The sequence below is a fragment of the Oryx dammah genome, unplaced genomic scaffold, assembly GCF_014754425.2.
Source record: "Oryx dammah isolate SB20612 unplaced genomic scaffold, SCBI_Odam_1.1 HiC_scaffold_21, whole genome shotgun sequence".
Lineage (NCBI taxonomy): Eukaryota > Metazoa > Chordata > Mammalia > Artiodactyla > Bovidae > Oryx > Oryx dammah.
Genome location: NW_024070205.1, coordinates 40,778,321 through 40,805,323, shown reverse-complemented (window position 1 = coordinate 40,805,323; position 27,003 = coordinate 40,778,321). Strand labels below are relative to the sequence as shown.

Here is a 27,003-nt window from a genome sequence, read left to right as displayed (position 1 = left end):
TGTATGCTTTCATAACTCTTGTGTCAGTTACTCAGAGCATTAAAGGCTTGTGCTAATTTATGGGGGCATCACGTTTTTCTTGGCCCTGTTCCCCACCCAGAAACCCAGGATAATGTCTCCAGTTTCCTTGTTTGCAAACATTCTGGCCACAGTGTACCAGGGAAAAAAGAAAACATTATTGGGGAAAGAATATTGATCAACATTATTGTCTCTTGAGTAGCAAGCAAATTATAATAATTGAATGTTCCACAGAATCTCATGAGTTTTCAGGATTCTGAAAAAACATTTAGAACCTCTGGATGAGGGATCTTTTCAGCTTGAACTGATCTGTGGACTACCACCCTGTTTTCAGACAAGGTTCTTGGTTGTCCCATCATTCTGTCTCCTCCTTTAGCTGAGACCACAGTACCCCCTCTGTGGCCTTCACACATTGTCAGTGTAATTGTGTCACAGGAATGGTCCATTTGTTGCTAGCAGAATGGTACAACACTGAGAAAGGGCAAATAAACGTCAATTTTCAAGTAGGACAAGAGGCATTTAATAAATTAGGAGTATACAATATGAAAAATGTGTTATAGAGAATGCACATGATATAAAGTATGAGAAGAGGAGTGGTCAGAACTCAGAATCTTTCCTCTAGTGAAACACAGCTATCCTCCGCATCATGAAATATTCTGCTAGTCTATTGTAGAATCTTTTTCTAATCAGATTATTTATTAGCCTGAGAAATTGCCATGATGTTTTAAAATGTTAGAGCAATCCAGTGAAGAATTATAACAAAACTCACATATTTAAAAAAATAGATTTAGAACCATTATTACCTATTTCAAAGATATACTTGGTGCCATTACTGTCTTTTAAATGTATTTTTCTCTAGTCTTTTATAATCTAGTGTCTTTTATGTTCTGTCATTTTTTAAAAAACTTTGTATCAGTTTGTACCTCTAAGAGCAACATAGCTGCTGAATTTTGTTTTTGTATTGTTTCAAAGTGTATTGGATTGTCACAGTATATTTATATGTTTAGGCCACAAGATTTTTTATTAATCAAATCAAGTATATTGTTCTAGGTTAGTAAAACTTTACCTAATAAACTGTATGATATTAAGCAAAATGCTGTACATTAATTCAAAATCAGTTTTTGAGAAATTAGAAATAAGTTTTCATATCGCATCTTTTTGGATCATTTTTAACATAAGAGTATAGGTAGACATGGGGCTTCCCAGGTGGCTCAGTGGTAAAGAATCTGCTCGCCAATGCAGGAGACATAGAAGACACAGGTTTGATCCCTGGGTTGGGAAGATCCCCTGGGGGAGGATATGGCAACCTGCTCCACTATTCTTGCCTAGAAAATTCCTAGACCAGAGGAGCTTGGCGGGCTCTAGTCCATGGGGTCACAAAGAGCTGGACATGACTGAATGTGTGCACACACACACACACATAGGTAGACATAATAGTAAAAATAGTATAGGTACAACATAATAGTAAAATTCCATCATGTTGGTGTTTTTATTTGTAATGTATCAACAATCAAAATTTTGCTAACCAATATCCATATATGCAACAGTATATATGTTAAATGTAAATGAGTTATAACACAGTCCTTACCCTCCAGTAGCTTCCGATCTACTTGAAGAGGCAAGCTGAACATAAACAGGCAGTTTTATTCTATATGTGTGTGTGTGCTCAGTCGTTCAGTCATGTTTGACTCTTTGTGATCAGGGACTGTAGTTTGCCAGTCTCCTCTGTCCATGAGATTCTCCAGGCAAGAGTACTAGAGTGGGTTGCCATTCCCTTCTCCAGGATTATTCTAGATAGCCTATGACAAAAATTTTAGAAAATCTGAAAACTATATAGAGGTCTATGACTTGCTATAATCAGAGTAGGCTTCATGGAGGGGGTAGCATTTCACATAAATTTCAAGGTCACTAGTATTTGCCTTCTTGCAGAAAAGAGACATTCCTAGCAAGTAGAAGCAATACAAACAAAAGCAGAGGTAAAAATAAACGTGGCAGTCAGTCTAAACATTATAAAGTTTTAATGATCAAAAGCAATGACAGTTAAGCATCTTATACAGGTTTTTTTCCCCATAGAATTTTAATTTGATTCTCAAAATATATATAACTATCCAAATATTTTACTCAACATTTGACTTTAATTATTAGACATTCTCAAATTAATTCAACAAATGTTTATAATTTACGCTACATAAATTTCAATGATCAGTATGCTAGGCATTGTAATATATAGAAAGGAGGAGGGATTTGCAATCTTATCCTTGAAGATTTTGGTACCTTATCATGCAGGAGACCCGGGTTTGATTCCTGGGTCAGAAAGATCCCCTGGAGAAGGAAATGACAACCCATTCCAGTATTCTTGCCTGGAGAATCACATGGACAAAGGGGTCTGGTGGGCTACAGTCCATGGGGTCGCAAGAGTTGGACACGACTTAGCAACTAAACCACCATTAGTGAGAAAGATGCACAAGTAAAATGATTCAATGTAGTTATCAAACCAAGGCCACTTGAATATTCCCCAAGTTATAAAACTCTGTACATATGAGTCACCAAGTATATAAAGACTTTCCAATCCTTTGCATATTCAGGAGTTATTCCTCCACACACTAAACACTTTCCTCATACTTACTATAGCTTCTTCCAGCAACTAAGTTGTGTTGATGGTGCTCTGCAAGCTAGAGGTTATCAGTGGACACTTGCTGGCCCCACATCTGTCCTGTATTGATTCTTTTGTTTCCTTTCAAGGTCAGTGAACTTATACTATGAGGCTATATCTTAATTCCCACCTCCCTCAATATTGAGCCTCTGCTTATGTCACTCACAGTTTAATTACTTCCACCTCAGACCGCACTCTTTCACACAGTAAAGCCTCCTTTCTTTGGCCTATTCTGTCAATATTTCTCCTCTTTCTTCTAACGTTTGGCAAGTTATTGCAAGGAAAACACACACATACACACACTCTCATATCCCTCTCTCTTTGAACAAAGAATCCCTGTCATCTTTGATGCCTTTCATACAAATAGTACTGGTTGTTGTTGTTCAGTTGCCGAGTCACGTCCAACTCTTTGCAACCCCAAAGACTGCAGCACGCCAGGCCTCCCTGTCCCTGTCCATCTCCCAAAGTTTGCCCAAATTCATGTCCATTGCATCAGTGATGCCATCCAACCATCTCATTCTCTGATGCCCTCTTCTCCTGCCCTGAATCTTTCCGAACATTAGGGACTTTTCCAATGAGTTGACTGTTTGTATCAGATGACCAAAATACTGGAGCTTCAGCTTCAGCATCAGTCCTTCCAATGAGTATTCAGGGTTGATTTCCCTTAAGACTGACTGATTTGATTTCCTGGCTGTCTAAGGGCTTTCAGGAGTCTTCTCCAGCAGCACAGTTTGAAGACATCAATTCTTCGGCCTTCTGCCTTCTTTACGGTCCAGCTCTCACAACCGTATGTGACCACTGGGAAGACCATAGCCTTGACTATATGGACCTTTGTCAGCAGAGTAATGTCTCTGCTTTTCAACACACTGTCTAGGTTTGTCATAGCTTTCCTGCTAAGAAGCGATCATCTGCTGATTTCATGGCTATAGTCATCACCTGCAGTGATCTTCAAGCCCAAGAAGAAGAAATCTGTCACTGCTTCCACCTTTTCCCCTTCTATTTGCCATGAAATAATGGGCCTGGATGCTATGATCTTAGTTTTTTTTAATATTTAGTTTTAAGCTGGCTCTTTCACTCTCCTCCTTCATCCTTATAAGAGGCTCTTTAGTTTGTCTTTGCTTTCTGCCATTAGAGTGGTATCATCAGTGTATCTGAGGTTGTTGATGTTTCCCTGCCTGTCTTGATTCCAGCTTGTAACTCATCTAGTCTGGCATTTCTCATAATGTGCTCAGTATATAGTCTAAACAAACAGGGTGACAGGAGATAGCTCTGTCATGCGTCTTTCTCAATCTTGAACCAGTAGTACTGATAACCATCTTATATTGAGAAAACGAAAGGTATTATGTTTTAAAATGAAGAAAAGAATGGTGCTGAATGAGTGGCATCAGCTTTTGAAGCTTTTGAAACTTGTACAGAAAAATGATCCACATTTAAAAACTCTTCCTCTAGAATTTTGCAAATGCTTCCTCCAAAATGTCTATTAAAGATAAAATGTTTAAAATATCAAATTCTATTCCTTGTTTATTTACCAAAAAAAGAAACATTCTCTACTTTTTTGCTTTTCTTTGCAAGTGTAACCTACTTGAACAATAAAATTAACTGAACATTCTGAGTTCCAAATGAACAAACTTGACAGAAAATTTTAAATTAATGCATTTGTAAGATGAAGATGTCTCATATAAGGTATACACACATACCTCATCTTATTGTGCTTCACTTTATTGCACTTCTCAGATAATTTTTTTTTTATTGAAAGTTTGTAACAACCTTGTGTTGTCAGATGACGATTAGCATTTTTAAGCAATAAAGTACTTTTAAATTAAGGTAAGTACACTGTTTTTTTTTAAAAAAAAAACATAATGCTATTCCACACTTAATAGGCTACCGTTTAGTATAAACATAATTTTTATATGTACTGGGAAACCAAAAAAATATCATTTGACATGCTTTATTATGATATTGGCTCTATTGTGGAGGTCTGGAACTAAACCTATAATATCTCCAAGGTGTACCTATAATTTAAAGTGAGTAAAATAAACCATACCTGTTGTGTGAATTGAAAGGAGAAAGGGGATGCTAATACAGACATAGAATTAAAACTCTGGGAAAACTCTTTGCACAGAAGAGAGACCTTGAACTAGACTTTAGATAGTACATTGGTATATAGGGAGTTGAAAGAGTATATCAAGCTGGGAAAGGACTGTTGGCAAATGTGTATTTGGTTGAAACGGAGATTTCCTACTAAAGAGTAAAGGAGATATTGACAAGTCAGGATCAGACCAATTTGTAGGTGTTTTTCAATTTCACATTAAGAAGTTTCATGGAACTTCTTCCATAAATAGTGGAGAACTATGAATGTTTTGAAGGTCTATAATGAATTTGACAGAGTAGTTTAAGAAAATTGCCCTCTCTGGTGATGTTAGAGGAAGTACAAGACTAAAAGACTAGATAGGAGGCCATTTATAATTGCAGGCTTGTGAGATGCCAGGGACCTGAATTAATGTAGTGGGAATGTCAAACAATGGGAGCTATGACAAATGCTTCAAACACAGTGCAGTATAGTCTTGATGTAATAAAGGAGGCGATGGAAGACAATACGTCAGAAGTGATAGTGAGGTTTCAGACTGGGTGACTGGAAGAAGGTATATTTATCTGATGGCAGAAATGAGGAGGTCAGAAGAGGAGAACTGGATGGGTGAGAGGAAGGAATGTGATGATAGGTACATGGGCTTGTCACTGTCAAAAGAAAGTTAATGTGAGCTGCATATGTCATTTAAAATTGTCCAACAGCTGCATTCAAAACAGCACAGATGAAATTATGTTTAATAATGCTTTACCTCAATATATTCAAAGTAATGTCATTTTAACATATAATTGATATAGAAGTATTAATGATATAGTTTTCATTCCTTTTCTCATAATAAATCTTTGAAATCTGGTATGTATTTAACACTTAAATCACATCCCAATTTGACTAGCTACATTTCAAGAACTTGGTAGTCACCTTAGCTGGAGGCTACCATATTGAACAGTGAATTATTAGAAAGTTTATAGAGTTAACAAAGAATATATAACAAATGTCTCAATTAAGGTGGTAAGATTTGCTATATTTTAGAAACTATACTTGTTTACCCTTTCTCCTTCTCTGTTTCTTTTGTTTATTTCAACTATTTCATATTTAAGATGTTATTTTAGTACAATATCATACTTTCCCAGAAGCAATAAAAATTTTAGAGATATCCATGACATATAGCTTCATGGTTCTCTCATTTAATTCTCCATCTGACTAACAACTTTAAACAAATTAGTCTGAATATTCTTTTTCTTCTTTTTTTGTCAGTCTGGAAAACTCTTGATTAGGAAATAATTTAGCAATATATCCTCAAAAGTCTTGGATAAATGACATTTAGTTCTTTGGAAATGAAACTACATTTTTTTATATTTCTCTTTCTGCACATATGTGTATTTCTCCATTGTTTAATATCTGACGTAAACTTGCTGGAGTTTTGGTCTCCACTATATGCTAAAGAATGTAGTACAAAAGAGAGCCTACTTCTATAGAAAACAGGCCAAGGACATTGTGTTCCATCGTTACAATGAAATGCAGATTTCCCATTAGAAGGCAAATCCATCATTTCAAAAGGTTGAATAGGATGTGCATTAAAAAAATCCAGCTGCTTAAATTTAGGGCATTGAAAAGCATCCAGTACAAAAATGTTCCCTGGGTCTCAAGCATTTTCATTTGATTATGTGTTGGGTAGCTTTTCGTTCAGGATACAACCTTGCCTCTTAGAATTGTGTCCTAAATTAGTCTAAAGTTAGGCCCAACTCTGATGCTTCATTTGCATAAATTATATATTTTGTTATTTAGAATATCCTTGTATTTGCTATTGTTAATTTCTGTAAAAGAAATATTGGAATCTTCTTATAGTGCTTTACTTTTTTATATTTATTCTTGGGCTTCTCTCACTGCCATTCAGTTTATGTTTTTGGTCTATTTTGTTATCTTCTTTGAAGACCTTGCCTTCTAGGACAGCCATTTTGTCCTCCAACCAGCTTCCTTTAGCTTTCCGTGTCACCTGTTCCTTTCTGCCTCACTATTCTAATGTGCTCTGCCCAAATTTCCCCCTGACTAATTTAGGAGTTAGTTAGTTAGTTCAGTTGCTCAGTCGTGTCCGACTCTTTGCGACCCCATGAATTGCAGCACACCAGGTCTCCCTGTCCATCACCATCTCCCGGAGTTCACTCAAGCTCACATCCATCGAGTCGGTGATGCCATCCAGCCATCTCTGACAACAGCCATCTCCTCTGTCATCCCCTTCTCCTCCTGCCCCCAGTCCCTGCCAGCAGCAGAGTCTTTTCCAATGAGTCAGCTCTTCGAATGAGGTGACCAAAGTACTGGAGTTTCAGCTTTAGCATCACTCTTTCCAAAGAACACCCAGGACTGATCTCCTTTAGAATGGACTGATTGGATCTCCTTGAAGTCCAAGGGACTCTCAAGAGTCTTCTCCAACACCACAATTCAAAAGCATCAATTCTTCAGTGCTCAGCTTTCTTCACAGTCTGACTTTCACACCCATACATGACTACTGGAAAAACCATAGCCTTGACTAGATGGACCTTTGTTGGCAAAGTAATGTCTCTGCTTTTGAATATACTATCTAGGTTGGTCATAACTTGCCTTTCAATGAGTAAGCGTCTTTTAATTTCATGGCTGCAGTCACCATCTGCAGTGATTTTGGAGCCCCAAAAATAAAGTCTGACACTGTTTCCACTGTTTCCCCATCTATTTCCCATGAAGTGATGGGACCAGATGCCATGATCTTTGTTTTCTGAATGTTGAGCTTTAAGCCAACTTTTTCACTCTCCTCTTTCACTTTCATCAAGAGGCTGTTTAGTTCCTCTTCACTTTCTGCCATAAGGGTGGTGTCATCTGCATATCTGAGGTTATTTCTCCTGGCAATCTTGATTCCAGCTTGTGCTTCTTCCAGCCCAGCATTTCTCAAGAGGCAAAGGCAGTGATAGTTCTTGCAATAACATTTTCTGATGTCTGCAGACAGCAAGGCCCCCGCAAGCTGGCTAGGGAATATAGAAGAATTCTGCCCCACACTACTGAGCATAGACAAATTCTCAAGGAAGAACTGTAGGAGCTGAAGGAACAATAAAGTTTATGTCAAACATATCTGTACAATGCATGTATTTCTCATAAGCATTAATACTTGTGTATTAAGTCATGGCTAATCTCTATGCTCTTCTCTGAAATCTAGGCCTAGTATTTCTCAGGACTGTCACCCGAGATATACAGAGGACTACTGTTTAACAAGGGCTGTGTTAAAGTGCCCCAAATATTGACTAGATTTCCTAAACTTGAATATTTGGCTATCTCCTATTATACTGATTGTTAGGTATTTATGCATACCATAATACTGTCCCTGGGCCAGTCCATAAAGGTAAATGTTCTAATAATTCTTTGGCATCCAATATGTTTAACCAAGATTGGTTTGGTTCCATTTGCAGACCTCCCCTCTCAAATGTCCATTTTCTTCCTAAAGAGTTGTTAATTTTAGAAGAGAATTTGTTCTAGTTAATATCAATTCACTTCTAATGGGTGTTTTTCTCCCCAAAGAGTTTGACAATTTAATGGAATCTTTTTTTTTTTCCTGGACTCACGTTTTATTCTAGACTTGAATGAAAGAAGTATTTTCTGTGCTCTATCATAGTTTATAGGGAATATTTCATACTAGGGTCCTTGTGCTTCCAGTCTCCTGCCAGTTCTGGCTATCAAAACTGCTTAGGCTGCAAATAAAATATGAAATGAAATCCATCTGGCATTTCTCATTGAATTAGGACCAGAACATTTTTGCTAAATATTAACAGATGGCTAAATTTTTAATATCAAACTAACATTTTAAAACATCTAAGGGGACCCACATGAGGAAGAAAGGATAGAAGACCATATGTTTTTTCCATCCCTGAGCCCTTTCTTCCTCTGCACTTTCCCTCCTGTCATTCTTCTGACCCATGTATTGAGAACCATTGGCGTTTCCTGTCTCCAATGATTTTTCTTCCTTGGTTTGGCTTGGTGATGGTTTGATGGCTTAGTTGCAAAGTCATGTCCAACTCTTTGCAACCCCATGGACTGTGGCCCACCAGGCTCATCTGTCCATGGGATTTCCCAGAGAAGAAAACTGGAGTGAGCTGCCATGTCCTCCTCCAGGGGATCTTCCTGACCTAGGGATCAAACCCGCATCTCCTGCTTGGAGGCTTCTTTACCACTTAGCCCACTGGGAAGCCCTTGTTCCTTGGTAGCTGGTATCAAAGTAGTGTATGATGGTATCAAAATATTGTAATCAAATGCTGACCATCTCAGGTGATACGTGGCTGTGGGCATGCTTCAGGATCTTTTATTAAAACCAGTTCTCTCTCTCTCTATAGGAAAAAGAAAAGAAGTATATGCTTCCCTTGGACAACCTGAAAGTTCGGGATGTGGAAAAAAGTTTTATGTCTAGCAAGCACATCTTTGCACTCTTTAATACAGAACAAAGGTAAGAAAAGGAAGCAGCTTATGTCTTCACATTTTTTTTTCTTTGACTTTCTATGTGATCAAGAGACCATATTTGCAAGATTTCTTTTGGTCCTACCTTAAAATTTGTTAACTCTTGAGTTTTCCTTTCATTTGTTTTGTATTTTCAGCTTTTACCATAGGTTATGGATTCAAAAGATTTAAACTTAGAACAAGGAAGATCTTCAAGTATTAATTTCCTGCTCTTAAGCAGGCACCCATGTCATTCTTAAACTATGTTTTTGTTACTTTAAAGTCTTCCTTGTTCTGTATTTATTGTTCTGCACTTATAAATAAATTACTCAGTTATAATAGTGTCTAGTGGATTAGTATCACTTAAGACCAATTGGGTATTATGTCTAAATTCTTGTGTCAGTGAATAGAATTATTAATTTAAGATGAATACAAATATATTGTTCTTTACAGTTTTTCAAAGCAGTGTCCACATTCATTGTCTGTTGTAGCAATTGTGAGGGAAATGATAGAGTACTGTGATTACCATTTCATAAATTAGAAATGTATCTCAGAGACTTTGAGATCACAAAATTATCTCTGAATTTGGGGCTAATTATTGTGGAGTGCCATGGTTATTCACTGAAACTAAGTAAACAATGGAGAAGTAACAGAATTGGACAGAGAAACATAAAAAGACTACGACTAGGCAAAAATAATAAAGACCTTTTCCAAATGAAACTGTTACAGGAAAAAGCTAATTAATTTCTGTGAGTCACTTATTAAGAAACTGAGTCATTAGGTGGCAGGATCTAATTTTAACCCATCTCTCCAGGCTTTTTATCTTTGTTTAGCAATGAATGGAGTTCCTTGATTAGGTTCAGTGACTGGCCCAGGGTCAATCACACAGTAAATCAAAATGGTGGGGGGGTGGGGGTGGTGGGGAGCCTTTTTTCTACATTCCCAGTCAGTTGCTCAGAGTGAGTCATTGTACAAAAATACTTAGAAAAACCACAAGAGCAGAATGTTTAAAGAATCAAGGGAAAAGAAAATTAATATAATTTCCCTACCAAATACTGAGAATGAGATTTTATTAAAGTATTTTAATTTAAATACTAATTTGTTATTAGTATTATTTGAGAGCAGCTGGTGAAAAGACACTGAAAATGATAAAGAATAAAAAGGTTTCCTGGAGAGGAAAGTAGTGTGTCCTCCACAGGGCCAAAGTTCAGTACTGTTTACATACCTTCCTCAGAGCAGTGGGGAGTCAGAAAGTCCTGAAGCAGTCTTCAGGGGTGTGCTCAGCCTTCCTGCTTGGATGCAGAGTGGGAAGTATAATTGCCACACAGGAGGTGAAACTAAATTTGAATCTTTGATCAACCTAGAAAGTTAAGGCTATAAAACGACTGAGTACCAAAAAAAAAAAAAAAATTCAGATAATGATAGAGCATCTTTTTAGACAAAATACAATTATGGATTTATTTTCTTCTATTTTATTGGAATATAATTGCTTTACCATGTTACATTAGTTTTTGCTGTACGGTGAGGTGAATCAGCTATGTGTGTGTGTGTGTGTGTATATATATATATATATATCCCCTCCCTTTTAGAACTCTCTCCACTCCCATCCCCACACCAGTCCCACCCATCACAGAGCACAAAGCTGAGCTCCCTGTGCTTTATAAAAGCAGCTTCCCCCTAGCTATCTATTACACATGGTAGTGTATATACATCAACCCTAATCTCTCAATTTGTCCCACTCTCCCCTCCCCCACCCCCCAACCCTGTGTCCACATGTCCATTCGCTACATCCACGTCTCTATCCCTGCCTTGGAAATAAGTTTATCTGTACCATTTTTCTAGATTCCACGTGTATTCATGAAAATATGATATTTGTTTTTCTGACTTATTTCACTTAGTATGACAGACTCTAGGTCCATCCACGTCTCTACAAATGACACTTTTTTGTTTCTTTTAGTGGCTGAGAAATACTCTGTTGTGTATATATACATACCACATCTTCTTTATCCATTCATCTGTCATTGGACATTTAGCTTGTTTCTATGTCCTGGCTATTGTAAATAGTGCTGCAGGGAGCATCGGGGGTACATATGACCTTTGAATTATAGTTTTCTCAGGGTATATACCCAGGAGTGGGATTGCTGGGTCATATGGTAGTTCTGTATTTAGTTGTTTAAGGACCCTCCATTCTGTTCGCCACAGTGGCTATATCAATTTAAATTCCCACCAACAGTGCAAGAGGGTTCCCTTTTCTCCACATCCTCTCCAGCAAAGAGAGCAAAAGACATGAATATAAGAAATCTCTGGGCTTCTAAAAATCTAGGTATCCTGGAATTCTAGACTTGTCAGAATTTATTGAACTCTTCAGCCACTTCACTTGACCTCAATCTGTGCAAGAATATACAGGCATTTTTGCCATTTATCTTTTCCTCAGAAATCTTGATTATTTTTAGTTATTTTGGTACTGGCTAGGCCCTCTAGTAGTACAATATTAAGTACAATCGGGCGTCTTTGTTTTGTTTGTGATTTAAAGGAAAATTATTTCACATTTTTACGGTTAAGTGCTTTCTGATAGTTACAGTTATCAAGCAAAGAAGATTCCCTGAGTTCCTAGTTGCTGAAGTTTTTGTTTTAATCATGAATGGGTGTTTAACTTTGTCATGGATTAGTGGGTTTTTTTTTCCTCTATGACTTTCTTCTTCATGTGGTGCAATATATTAATAGACCTTCTTATTGTAAGCCATCCTTGATCTCCTAGGATTAAACCTAATTAAATTATGATGTATTATTATCTATTATGTGTCCCTGACTTAAGTTTGCCATCATTTTATTTAGCTTTTTGCATCTATGTTCATAAGTGAAATTGGCTCATAAATGTTCTTTTTTGTATTTTCCCTGCCTCATTTTCATATCAAGATTCTGTTAGCTTCATAACTGAAGTGGAAATGAGTTCTTATTGTTCTTTGGAACACTTTGTATATGGTGGGGATTGAATCTGAGTGGTAGAACTCACCTGTAAAATCATCTAGAACTTATGCACAGTTTTGATAAGTAGACTTTTGGCTAGTGATTTCATATATTTAATAAGTATAGATTTGTTCAGGTTTTCTGTTTTTTCTATGAGTTTAAACAAATTATGTTTTTTTCTAGGTAATTACCCATTCTGTTTTTTTAACATATTTTAATATTAGTATCAATGATTTCTTAGTGTTCTATTTTTACAGATCTCTGCTTTGTCTGAAATTTAATCCTTTTTTTATTTCTCGTATTAAACCTTACCTTTTTTCACTTGGTCACTCTTTCCAGAGTTGTATCTTTTTCCAGAAAACCAACTTTTGATCCTCAGTTGTATATGTTTTATCTATTTCAGGAATTTCTGCTCTCTTCTTCATTTCCTAACTTGTATTTACTGTGTAGCCCATTTTCTTTGTAGCCCATTTTTTCTAACTTCTTTTTTAGATGTGTAGCTCATTAATTTTTTCTTATGTATACATATAATTATATAGATTTCCTTCTATGTATTTTTAGCTGCTCACCACAAACTTTATAACATAATACCTTGGTTGCCATTAAGTTCTGTTTCCTCTGATCTTCTGTTTCCATAATCTTCATTATCATTTTTTCTTTGAGTTGTTTAGAACTGTGTTTTATATTTTATAGTGCATGGAATTTTGTTGGCTTTTTGTTGTTGATTTCTAACTTAATTGTATTGTGGTCAGAGCATATGATCTAGCACACATGGTAAATTTTCATAAATATTTCATATATGCTTGAGAAGAATGTATTGATTTAGGAGTACAGGGTTCTGTGAGAGTGCTATGAATCATGTTTGTTAATAATATTATCCAGTCTATAGTAATTATAAAAATATAGTTACTATATTTTAAATCTTGATTGATTAAAAACCTCAACAAGTATATACTGAAGTGAAGTGAATTCGCTCAGTTGTGTTCAACTCTTTGCGACCCCATGGACTGTAGCCCACCAGGCTTCTCCCTCCATGGGATTCTCCAGGCAAGAGTACTGGAGTGGGTTGCCATTGCCTTCTCCATGGGATCTTCCCGACCCAGGGATCGAACACGGGTCTCCTGCATTCCAGGCAGACGCTTTAACCTCTGAGCCACCAGGGAAGATAAGTATATACTAGGAAGATGTTCAAGCTGGTTTTAGAAAAGGCAGAGGAACCAGAGATCAAATTGCCAACATCTGCTGGGTCATGGAAAAAACAAGAGAGTTCCAGAAAAACATCTATTTCTGCTTTATTGACTATGCCAAAGCCTTTGACTGTGTGGATCACAATAAACTGGAAAATTCTGAAAGAGATGGGAATACCAGACCACCTAACCTGCCTCTTGAGAAATCTATATACAGGTCAGGAAGCAACAGTTAGAGCTGGACATGGAACAATAGACTGGTTCCAAATAGGAAAAGAAGTGCATCAAGGCTGTATATTGTCACCCTGCTTATTTAACTTGTATGCAGAGTACATCATGAGAAACGCTGGACTGGAAGAAGCACAAGCTGGAATCAAGATTGCCGGGAGAAATATCAATAACCTCAGATATGCAGATGACACCACCCTTATGGCAGAAAGTGAAGAGGAACTAAAAAGCCTCTTGATGAAAGTGGAAGAGGAGAGTGAAAAAGTTGGCTTAAAGCTCAACATTCAGAAAACGAAGATCATGGCATCTGGTTCCATCACTTCATGGGAAATAGATGGGGAAACAGTGGAAACAGTGTCAGACTTTATTTTTGGGGCTCCAAAATCACTGCAGATGGTGACTGCAGCCATGAAATTAAAAGACGCTTACTCCTTGGAAGAAAAGTTATGACCAACCTAGATAGCATATTCAAAAGCAGAGACGTTACTTTGCCGACTAAGATCCATCTAGTCAAGGCTATGGTTTTTCCTGTGGTCATGTATGGATGTGAGAGTTGGACTGTGAAGAAGGCTGAGTGCTGAAGAATTGATGCTTTTGAACTGTGGTGTTGGAGAAGACTCTTGAGAGTCCCTTGGACTGCAAGGAGATCCAAGCAGTCCATTCTGAAGGAGATCAACCCTGGGATTTCTTTGGAAGGAATGATGCTAAAGCTGAAGCTCCAGTACTTTGGCCACCTCATTCGAAGAGTTGACTTATTGGAAAAGACTCTGATGCTGGGAGGGATTGGGGGCAGGAGGAGAAAGGGACGACCGAGGATGAGATGGCTGGATGGCATCATGGACTCCATGGACGTGAGTGTGAGTGAACTCCGGGAGATGGTGATGGACAGGGAGGCCTGGTGTGCTGCAATTCATGGGGTCGCAGAGTCGGACACAACTGAGCGACTGAACTGAACTGAGGAAGCTGTAATTATAATTTGTGTAAGAGAATGTTCTGCCTATATTGTCTTCTAGGAATTTTATGGTGCCCTAACAGATATTTAACTCCTTAAGCCATTTTAAGCTTAATTTTTGTGTACAGTGTAAGGGACTATTCTAACTTCATTGATGTACAAGTCATTGTCCAACTTTCCCAACACCACCTGCTAAAGAGAATGTCTTTTCTCCATTCTTTTCTCCATTCTCATTCTGTATATTCTTGCCTCCTTTGCCAAAGATTAATTTACCATATGTGTGTAGGTTTGTTTCTGGGCTTTCTGTTTTTTCCCATTGATCTGTATGTCTGTTCCTGTGCCGATGTCACACTTTTGATTACTGTAGCTTTGTGTGTTTTCTGCAGCCTGGAAGTTATGCCTCAAGCTTTGTTCTTTTTCCTCTGGATTGCTTTGGCACTTCTGGATCTTTTGTAGTTCCATATAAATTTTAGGAGTGTTTGTCTTAGTTCTATGAAAAATATCATGGGGAAGTTGATAGGGGTTTAGCTTGCTTTTTGTAGTATGGCCATTTAAACAATATTAGTTTTCTAATCCAAGAGTATAGGATATCTTTCCATTTTCTTGAATCATATTTGATTTCCTTTATCATTGTTTTGTAGTCTCAGCATATAACTCTTACCTTGTTGGTTAGATTTATTCATAGGTTTTTTTAATGTGATTTTTAAACAAGATTTTTTTTTAACTTTGTCTTTCTGATATTTCATTGTTAGTGTACAGAAATGCAACAGATTTCTGTATATTAATCTTGTATTCTGATACTTTGCTGAGTTTATTTATCAATTCTAATAGCTTTGTGTGGAGTCCTTAGGGTTTTCTGTATATAGTATCATGTCATCTGCATATAGTGAAAATTTTATGCTTTCCCTTCTGATTTGGATACCTTTTATTTCTTTCCTTGTTTAATTGCTATGGCTAGGACTTTCAGTACTATGTTGAATAGAAGTGATGAGAGTGAACATTCTTGTCTTATACCAAATTTTAGTTGAAAGGGAAGATTTTCATTATGCTGGCTGTGGGTTTGTCATAAATGGCTTTTGTTATGTTGAGATATGTTCCTTCTGTACTCACTTTTGTTAGAGTTTTATCATGAATGGATGTTGAATTTCATCAAATGCTTTTTCTTCATCCTTGAGATGATAGTGTGGTGTTTGTCTTTTCTTGATGTTGTGTATTGTATTGATTGATTTGGATATGGTGACCCATCCTTGTGACACTGGGATGAATCCACTTTGATCCTGATGTATGATACTTTTTATGTGTGATACTTTCCTGGATTTGGTTTGCTGAGATTTTGTTGAGGATTTTTGTATCTATATTCATCAAAGATATTGACCTATAATTTTCTTTTTTGGTGGTGTCTTTGTCTGGTTCTGGTATCAGGGTGGTGGTGGCTTCATAGAAGGACATTTGGAGTGTTTCCTCCTCTTCAATCTTTTGGAAGAGTTTGAGAAGGATTGATATAAGTTCTTCTTGGTATGTTTGGCTGAATTCCCCAGTGAAGCCTTTCTGGACTATTGTTTTCAGTTTTTTGTTTTTTGTTTTAATTTTATTACAAATTCTGTTTCCTTCTGGGCTTCCCTTGTAGCTCAGATGGTAAAGAATCCACCCGCAATGCGGGAGATACTAGTTCAATCCCTGGGTCAGGAAGATCCCCGGGAGAAGGGATAGGCTACCCACTCCAGTATTCTTGGGCTTCCCTGGTGGCTCAGAAAGTAAACAACGTAACCTGTAATATGGGAGACCTGAGTTCCATCCCTGGGTTGAGAAGATCCCCTGGAGAAGGGAACAACTACCCACTCCAGTATTCTTGCCTGGAGAATTCCAAGGACAGTGGAGCCTGGCTGGCTACAGTCCATGGGGTCACAGTTTGACAGGACTGAACACCTTTCACTGTTTCCTTCTAGTGTTTTGTCTGTTCAAATTATCTATTTCTTCTTGATTTTGTTTTGGTGGGCATTATGTTTCTAGAAACTTTTACATTTCTTCTAGGTTGTCCGATTTGTTTCCATGTAACTGTTCATAGTATTCTCCTATGATTTTTGTTTGTCTGTAGGAGTGGTTGCATTTTTTTTCTCTTTCCTTTCTTATTTTGTTTATTTGGATTCTTTCTCTTTTCTTCTTAGTAAGCCTGACCAGAGATTTGTTCATTTTGTTTATCCTTTCAAAAAAACATCTCTTGTTTTTATTGTTTTTTTTTTCTAGTTTTAATCTCTTTTCATTATTTCCTCTCTGATCTTTATTTTTTTTTTTTTCCTTCTGATGACTTTATGTTTTGTTTGTTCTTTTGCTCATTCTCTTAGGTGATAGGTTAATCTCTTAGGTTGGTTATCTCACATTTTCTTGTGTTTTGAGGAAGGCATGTATCACTATATAAAGTTTCCTCTTATCACTGCTTTTGCTGCACCCTTTAGATTTTTAAAAGTTCTGTTTTCATTGTCATTTGTCTCCATGTAGTCATCTCTTTCTGTGGTTGATTTCTATTTTTATGCCATTGTGGTCAGAAAAGATGCTTGAAATAATTTCTGTCCTCTTAAATTAATTGAGGCTTGTTTTGTGTCCTAAAGTGTGGTCTGTTCTAGAGAATGTTCCTTGAGCACTTGAAAACAATGTATATCTTGGTGCTTTTTGGATATAACGTCTTGTAGATATCAATTATATCTAACTCTTGTGTCATTTATGATCTCTGTTGCCTTTTTGATTTTATGTATGGAAGATCTGCCCATTGATATCAGTGGGGTTTAAGTTTCCTACTATTATTGTATTCCCATCAATTTCTCCCTTTATTTCTGTTAGTATTTGTGTTTTGTATTTAGGTGTGCCTATATTGGATGCATATATGTTAAGGAGTGTAACATCCTCTTCTGGTATTGATCCTTTTTTCACTATATAGTGCCTTGTTTATCTTTCTTTATGAACTTTGTTTCAAAGTCACTTTTGTCTGATGTGAGTATTGTTACCCCTGCTTTCTTGTCATCTCCATTTGCATGAAATATCTTTTTCCATAGCCTCTCACTTTCAATCTATGTGTATCCTTCACCCTAAATTGGGTCTCTTGTAGGCAGCATATCATAGGCTCTTATTTTATTGTCCAATCTGTTACTTTACATCTTTTGATCTGCTGATCCATTTATTTATTCCACTGGCATTTGTTTATTATTGATAGATATGTTTTTATTGCAGTTTTATGCCTTGTTTTCAGTTGATTTTGTATTTCTTCTTGTTCCTTTCTTTTTCTTTTTGTTTTTCAATTTACCATTTGATGATTTTCTTTTGTATTAAGCTTCAGTTCTCTTCTTTTTAGTTTTTCTGACTCTATTGTACATTTTTGATTTGTGGTTATCTTGGGTTTCAAATATGTTAACCCATTACTAGATCTACTTGCTTTATACTAGTAGTCATATAATTTCAAAGACATTCTACAAAAAACCTATATTTTCTAACTCTACTCCCCCACATCTTATGATATGTTCTCTTTTATATCTTTATGTTTATTCTTTTGCTGTTCATTATAGTTATCATTGCTTTACAGATTTTAAAAAATTTATGTACTGGTTTATTAAAGTTATTTACTTTCATGTTGTAAGTTTCTCTTTCCTATAAATTCTTGCTTTTTTTTAATTTAGGGAAGAACTTTCAGTATTTCTATTTTGGATAGATTTAGTATCTCTGTATTCTTTTAGTCTCTGCTTGTCTGAGAAATTCATTCTCTCTCCTTCCATTCTAAGTGATACCCTTGCTGGACAGAGTATCCTATGTTGCAAATTTTTCTTCTTTTTCAAGACTTTAAATATGGTTTGCCATTACCATCTTGCTTGCAGCATTTGTATAGGAAATCAACTGATAGACCTATAGCATTCCCTTGTAATTAATGCTTTGTTTTTCTTTTGTTGCCTTAAGAATCCTCTCTTTATCTTTAATTTTTGTCATTTTTATTGTAGTATGTATTGGTGTAGGTTTGTTTGGGTTCATTGTCTTTGGGACCCTCTGTGCATCCTGTACTTGGACATCTGTTTCCTTCTTTAAGTTTGGGGAGTTTACAGCCATAATTTCTTCAAATACATTGTTTATCTTCTTTTCTTTCTTTTCTTTCTTTCCTTTCTGGGATTCCTGCTGTGCATAGATTGGCATTCTCTATATTATACCATAGATCTTATGTGTTGCTTTCCCTTCTCATTTGTCTTTCTGTCTGCAGTTCTGATTTCCATTAATTTACCTTCCAGTTCATGTATTTGTTTTTCTGCATTAGTTACTGTGCTGTTTGTTACCTGTAGCTTGGTTTTCATATCTGCATTTGAGTTGCCTAATCTTGATTGGCACTTCTTTATAGTTTCTGGTTCCTTGTTACAGTGATCTGCATTTCTTTTGGCACTGTTTCTTAATTCCTTCAGCAGTCTTATTACCTTCTTGTTGAACTCAGGGTCTGATGGAACAGAGAGGTCTGTTTCCTTGTTTGTTATGTCAGGTGATTTCTCTTACTTGAGAGCAGCTCATCTCCTTCTTCATTTTACTTATGTTTCTATGACCCTATGAATTTAAGAGAAACAGTTATCTACTGTGGTCTTGAAGGGCTCTCTTTATGTGGGAGTTTCCCTATGTAAACAAAAAAGAACTTAATGACCCAGATAACCATGATAGTGTGATCATTCACCTAAAGCCAGACATCCTGGAGTGTGAAGTCAAACGGGTCTCACAAAGCATCACTATGAACAAAGCTAGTGGAAGTGATAGAATTCCAGCTGAGCTATTTCAAATCCTGAAAGATAATGCTATTAAAGTGCTGCACTCAATATGCCAGCAAATTTGGAAAACTCAGCAGTGGCCACTGGACTGGAAAAGGTCAGTTTTCATTCCAATTCCAAAGAAAGGCAATGCCAAAGAATGTTTAAACTACTGCACAATTGCACTTGTCTCACATGCTAGCAAAATAATGCTCAAAATTCTCCAAGCCAGGCTTCAATAGTACATGAACCAAGAACTTCCAGATGTTCAAGCTGGATTTAGAAAAGCCAGAGGAACCAGAGATCTAATTGCCAATATCCATTAGATCATTGAAAAAGCGAGAGAGTTCCAGAAAAACATCTGCTTCATTGACTATGCCAAAGCCTTTGACTGTGTGGATCACAACAAAATGCAGAAAATTCTTTAAGAGATGGGAGTACCAGATCATCTTACTTGCCTCCTGAAAAATCTGTGTACAGGTCAATAAGCAACAGTTAGTTAGAACCAGACATGGAACAACAGACTGGTTCCAAATTGGGAACGGAGTACATCAAGGCTGTATATTGTCACCCTGCTTATTTATCTTATAAGCAGAGTACATCATGTGAAATGCCAGGCTCGATGAAGCACAAGCTGTAATCAGGATTGCTGGAAGAAATATCAATAACCTCAGATATACAGATGATACCACCCTTACAGCAGAAAATGAAGAGGAACAGAAGAGCCTCCTGATGAAAGTGAAAGAGCAGAGTGAAACAGTTGGCTTAAAGCTCAACATTCAGAAAACTGATATCATAACATCTGGTCCCATCACTTCATGGTGAATAGATGGGGAAACAATGGAAACAGTGAGAGACTTTATTTTCTTGGGCTCCAAAATCACTGCAGCCATGAAATTAAAAGATGCTTCCTCCTTGGAAGAAAAGCTATGACCAACCTAGACAGCATACTAAAAAGCAGAGATATTACTTTGCCAACAAAGGTCCATCTAGTCAAAGCTATGGTTTTTCCAGTAGTCATGTATGGATGTGAGAGTTGGACTCTAAAGAAAGCTGAATGCCAAAGAATTTATGCTTTTGAACTTTGGTGTTGGAGAAGACTCTTTAGAGTCCCTTGGACTGCAAGGAGATCCAACCAGTCAATCATAAAGCAAATCAGTCCTGAATATTCATTGGAAAGACTGATGCTGAAGTTTCAGCATACTTTCAGCATATTTTGGCCATCTGATGCAAAGAACTGACTTATTGGAAAAGACCCTGATGCTAGGAAAGATTTAAGGCAGGAGGAGAAGAGGACGACAGAGGATGAGATGGTTGGATGACATCACTGACTCAATGGACATGAGTTTGAGCAAGCTCTGGGAGTTGGTGATGGACAGGGATTCCTGGCGTGCTGCCGTCCATAGGGTTGCAAAGAGTTGGACATGACTGAGTGACTGAACTGAACTGAAATGAAATATGTGATCTTGATATTTGTAATCAGTGACTGTGTACAACATTTGTTTTCCTTGATTTTAAGGTATGAAATTAATAAATCAATAAAGAGATTAAAAAGAAAGAAAAGGTAATCTAGTTGAGGGAATATTATACCTGAAAAAACGGGTTATAGTGTATAAGTAACATTTAAACAGACTGTATGATAGTGTATTCAGTTCTAATACTTAAGTGCTAGGGGAGCATAGGATTTATCCAGAAGCAATAGTTAACATCATAGAAGATGTCTCTCATTAGTTTTGGCACAAATTGTTGGAGAGGAAATAGAAAAGAATATCCCAAAAAGGGAGTAGTATTAGTCAAAACAAATGGGTGGAAAATATTGCTTAATCTGTTGCCAGCCTTTTCTAGATGAGAATTTAGTTTCAAAGGCAAGATGGCCCTAGTTTAAAAAAAAAGTAAAAGCATTCCATTGTCTTCTATAGAGTTTAATGAACTGTACTTTCCCATGTAAGTTTATGTATTTACTATTTCATGTAAAGGGAAAATCATACATCTGTCAAGAGCTCATTTACTTAGCTTTATTTTTTTAACAGCATGTGAATGATATTCTTTTCATTGATTCCAAGATTATGTTCTTTTCTTTCTTCTGAGACAAGATATTAAAAGATGTGTTCTGTTTCCTTTCCTTTAGATGAATTTATCCTTGATAAATTTAGAAGAGATTTGATAAGCGCTTCTGTTGTTTTGTCTTCCCCATTGTTGTTTTCCACAGCAGTGTTTTAGCTCAATTCATTTAGCCATTCAGCTGACCCATGTAAGATACATTGACCTAGGACTTAGTTTCTGTGTGAACATCAGGATTGGTGCTAACGTGGGTACAAAATATGGCTTTTTAGGGTTCTCTGAGACCTTAAAGATAATCTTGTCTTCCCTTTTCACTTTACAGGTTAAGGAGTTGACACCTCTAACAGTTTAACACTTTTCTCATGTCAAAAAAAGCAGTTAATGACAAGGCCAGAACTAGAACCCAGGTCTAGTGTCTCCTTGATCCATGGCTCTTTCTGATCTGTAGTTTTGATATTAACTATGCAACAGAAGTTCCACTTGATATTTTAACTGGAATTGTTCCTAAAAGAGCAACAATGAAAAGATTTTTACCTTCTTGTGCAGGTATTTCAGTTTGCTGTTAGGTCTTACAAATTTCCATGGAACACTTTTGAGTCTTATTTGCAAAGCCTACGTGAACTGACCTTGCTACAGTTCCTGAAAAACGATATTAGCCATTACTACTTGTATCACAGCATTATTCCTAAGAGCTCATTAAGTTGCTATTTCAACTTTCCACCATAAAATTTAAAACAGTTACTCTATAGTTCCCAATCATCCCGTGTGTTGGAATTGATACATTTAACATCCTTATTTTAAAAGCCTTCAGTGTCCTGGTGAATTAATATGATCTTTATGACTCTGGTGACCAGATTTTTAAGCCATTCTAAATAGTGTTTTAGTGCTAATATTTTTGTAAATGGAAGGAATTGTTACTGGTTGCAGTAACTTCCGTGATGGAAGAGAGTGAGTTTCACACCTAGACTGATTTAGCCTACAAAAACTCCAGGTAAGAATATGCACCCCTAGCCATCCACTGAGACTTTCAAAGAGAGCATCTCAGATACCTGGAGAGACTGATAAGTTATAAATATTTAGATCTCACATTCATTGTATCACTGTATCATTTACAAAGTCTAAGTTAAAAGATTCCTGAACTTCTTTGTGGCAAGATCAAAACTGAAGATTGGAATATGCCCCCAGATTTTTGTTTCATTTAATTTTGCTAGAAATGCCACGTTTTCTTAGGTAGAAGCACGTCTAGATAATGGTTTCACTGTGCTGGTCTTTACACTCCCAGGCAGGCACTGGTTTTTAAGGTCATGTTAAGGCCCATTTGGTCCCAGGTATGTCAGCTCTGGTAGCCAGCAGAGATCTGTGTCTGTCCAGGGGGTTCATCGAGCAGCCACGTGGTATTTTCAGAGCCCTTTCAACCCCTTGGGGTTGTCCAGCTTTGTTTTCTTTTAAATTAAGGCATTCTTTCTTTGATACTGTTTTGTAGCTTCAATTCAGGATATGGTTTATCAACATTACCAAGTGTTCCAATTCACCCCTCCCTGCTTTTTCCTACAGAGAGTGATTTTAGGATGTTTCACTACACCACTCAGTCCCTAGCACATTGCTGACACTCAATAAATGTCAAATAATGCTGCGCTACAGCAAGTGTGGGCTTTTTAGGCATTCGGAAAAGAATGGCTCTTTCTTCTCATTGTTGAGTGGTATATTTTTCCAATTGTTAGCTGGAAAGGAATTGGAGTCAGGTTTTCCATTTATATACCTTTATGGCTGTTTCTATATTCAAACGTGCTTTGAGTTTAAATTGTTTGGAAAAGTGCTTAATGAAACAAATATGCTGGGCAAGAGGTGGTATGCAATGCCTTGTCTGAAAGCTTATGTCTCACTTGGATATGGTGGAATGTCAAATCTGTATTAAAAGGGAGTTAATTACTCTTCCATACATAGGGATGGTAGAGGCTCATATTTATTGGAAATTCAATAGAGTAAACACATATAGTGCATGTTACTAGGAAATGAAATATTGTGTATAGGATGCAATGCAATTAAGCTTGTGTTTGGAACATAAACATGACAGCTGGAGAAGTTATTTTATTTCATTTTACTGTCCGCTATTTTCAAAAGAATATTTAAGATGTTTCTTCTTGCTTCATAAAATACTAATAATACATATCATCTTCTGAATATTCTGGTTCAAGAGTTTTCTTCATCAGATGAAGACTCAGCTAGTAACCGGTCTTTCAGTCCAAGCTGAGTAATGAAGTGTGTGTCATCCTTCACTTTCTCATGGAGTATAGGTGGGTTGTCTTTCCATGCAGTGGCTGTTTATAACACTCTCTGAGCACCTGGTGGAGGAAAGCAGTTTGAAAGTAAAAACACTTTATCTGTCTCAATTGACATATCCAATTCATTGTACCCTTTCTGCAACTTCTGTAAAGCATGAAAAGAAAGTGTGGTTTTCTCCACTTCCCTGATAGCTCAGTTGGTAAAGAATCCACCTGCAATGCAGGAGATTGATTGATTGATTGAAAGTCACTCAGTCGTGTCCAACTCTTTGTGACCCCATGAACTATACAGTCCATGGAATTCTCCAGGCCAGAATACGGGAATGGGTAGCCTTTCTCTTCTCCAGGGGATCTTCCCAACCCAGGGATTGAACCCAGGTCTCCCACATTGCAGGCAGGTTCTTTACCAGTTGAGCCACAAGGGAAGCGCAGTGCAGGAGACCCCAGTTCAGTTCCTGGGTCAGGAAGATCCACTGGGGAAGGGATAGTACCCACTCCAGTACTCCTGGGCTTCCCTTATGGCTCAACTGGTAAAGAATCCGCCCTCATTGCAGGAAACCTGGGTTCTATCCCTGGGTTGGGAGGATCCCCTGGAGAAGGGAAAGGCTACCCACTCCAGTATTCTGGCCTGGAGAATTCCATGGACTATACAGTCCATGGGGTGGCAAAGAATTGGACAGGACTGAACAACTTTCACTTTTCTTTCTATTCTTAGTATGAAAAATATTTTGCTAGATATGAGATCAATTGGAGTCTGATGCATTGTCCTGAGAAATGCATAAGTAAACGGGTATTAATCAGATGTCAGTGATATTGCTATGAGAAACACTTAAACAACATGATTAAGTAACAATGTATTAAGTCAACGTTTTCATACCTTGTACTTCTTTCTAGTTTTAATACAATAGTAAATTAATTAATTAAAAATATAATCATATCGTGAGTATTTATTTCCATTGCTAGATTACATTCCATAAGGCAGAGGCTTTTTTTAAATTGAAATATATCTGGTTTACAATGTTATGTTAGTTTCAGATGTACAGTAAAGTGAATCAGTTATACATATATGTATATCTACTTTTTTTAGATTCTTTTCCCATATAGGTCATTACAGAGTATTGAGTAGAGCTCCCTATATAGCAGGTCCTTATTAGTTATCTATTTTGTATATAGTAGTGTGTACATGTCAACCTCAGTCTCCCAATTTATCCCTCCCCTTGATTGTTTCCTGGTAACCATAAGTTAGGCTGTGTATGTCTGGCTCATTGCTTTTATCCCCAGGGCCTAACACAGCATCTGGTGATCGTGAGAGCTCAGAACATGAGTAAATGAAAAGATGGATGGATACTAAACATTCCCCCTCTATTATGTAGAGAAAATATAAATAATGCTAATTGTCAATAAAAAGCATTCTATAGGTAAGCTCTAGAGAGGCCTACAGCCTCAAATCCAAGGGGGATGAAAATGGAGATAAAGATGAAAACTCTTAGAGGAAATAGTTTTAGTACAAAGAAAGAAATCTCCTATTTAAAAGTAAGAATCTGAGAATTTTAAGTTATATACAAACTGTATAAACAGGCTTTGTTTGAATTTAATGTAATAGAATTCATGACAGTTAAGGGGGAAATATAGATGTTTTATTGTAAATTGTCTCAACTTTGTTTCATAATCTTAATAATATTCAAAAATGTTTTGTAGATATCTATACTGAGCTTTCTAAATCTTCATTTCTTTAGCTCTAGCACAATATTAACACATTTCAGGTTTTCTGTTATATACTGAACTTTTGAAAGTTAGGGAGGTGGAGAACCAGAAGACAGGATTTTAGTTTTCTGTTCATAAGTTTTTGGTCCTTCTTGTTTCTGCTAGAACTATTAAGTTCAAGTGGGTCAGACAGATTTGAGGACTTTTGCAGAATTATTGATTGTGAATTCACAATATGACAGTAATGTTTATTTCCCTCTATAAATCTGAAAAGATAAACCCCGTGCTTTCCTTGCCAAGGAGATGGATAGGCGTACATGTTTATTAAGTCAATAAAAGGGCCCTTTATATCTTGAAAGCTGTTAAAGCCAGATCTTTGAATCAGAGAACTCTTTTTGTGTGTGTCCACTCTCTTCCTTTGTTCAAGTCACTCACTGCAAAGATATTGTTGTCATATGGTTCTGATCTTGCATATTTTTCAGTGGTTTCTCAGTTCTCACTACTGCATCTTTTCCCTTTAAGCGTGTCTCTCTAGTTGTGAAATAGCGATGTTAGGAAATCCTAGGTACATCAAAGAGGAGGGGCAAAAATATTTTCAAAGGGGAGCCTGGAGAGAAACAGATTGGAGAACCAAAATCATCTTCCCATTTGATTTATTTGGTTCACCAACCACACCAGGACAGAAATCAAATATGATTTGGTAATATTTCTATGAACTAAGTCTGTGACAATTGATTTCACAGCTAAGATAAATTCTCATGAAAGCCAACATAATTGCTCGGGTATGAAATATCTGTGGCTTGAAGCAATCAATTTAAATTCTTCTCTTACTGGTTTTCAACTTAAACTCTGAAATGAAATAGGAGTCTGATGCCCTACTTGGATGACTGTTTCTGCCTTTTCTGAGGGAGAAAAATAGCAAGTTAGTGCTTTTCAGCTCTTTCAAATGTCATTAACAGGCTTTGGAGAAATTCTTCATGCTTAAAACTCCTGTGTGTAGTCCATATCCATTTTTCTAGGGGAATTAGGTATTGCGCTCCCTGGGAGCCCTCGCTGATTTTAAACAAAGGGATTGATAGGATAGACTCAGCAACTTAGATTCAGTTCCTTTCACTAGAATTTCAACTGGAGTTTATCTTAAGCCATTGGTAACGCCAGCAGAGATTTTGGTCAGTTTTTGAGGCATTCATATTCAGGAGGTTTCTGTCCAAGGGCTGTCTTGATGAATGAGCCCAACACTGCTGTGTAAAGTTCAAGAACAAAAAGAAATTATGTCCTCCACGGCAAGTTTACTTTTCTTCTAGGATTTCAGAACAAACACATTGCCTGCTCCCCACCTACTTCCCAGAACAACTATTTGCTGATGGTCAGTCCCCTCCTCCTACCACCCCCTTGAGACAAACTCTGTGGCTTGGGAGGACGTGTGCCTCCATTTGGGGACCATAAAATGGCCCCAACTGTGCTCATTAATGATAGGGGAGCAACTGCTAGTTGCAGACATACTACAGAAAAATATATGCTTGGTTCTAAGATACAGTCTCTAAAAGGGAAACTATAATGGTTAAGTTGCAAGTGAAAGTGACAGATCATCATTACATGAGATGGGTACAAATGACCGATATCTTTAAATATGTTATTGTTTATAAATAAGGTTGT

At 36.9% G+C, this 27,003-nt stretch overlaps 1 protein-coding gene across 9 annotated transcripts in view; it reads left to right on the top strand.

Annotated features, from left to right (window-relative positions):
* The window catches only part of DNM3 (dynamin 3), a 641,139-nt gene that overhangs the window by 460,801 nt on the left and 153,335 nt on the right, over nucleotides 1-27,003 (top strand). For all 9 annotated transcript variants that reach the window (XM_040263496.1, XM_040263493.1, XM_040263497.1 and 6 more), the window contains one exon: nucleotides 9,107-9,216. In XM_040263496.1, coding sequence (XP_040119430.1) covers nucleotides 9,107-9,216 — 110 coding nt within the window. The remainder of the gene's footprint in view (nucleotides 1-9,106; nucleotides 9,217-27,003) is intronic.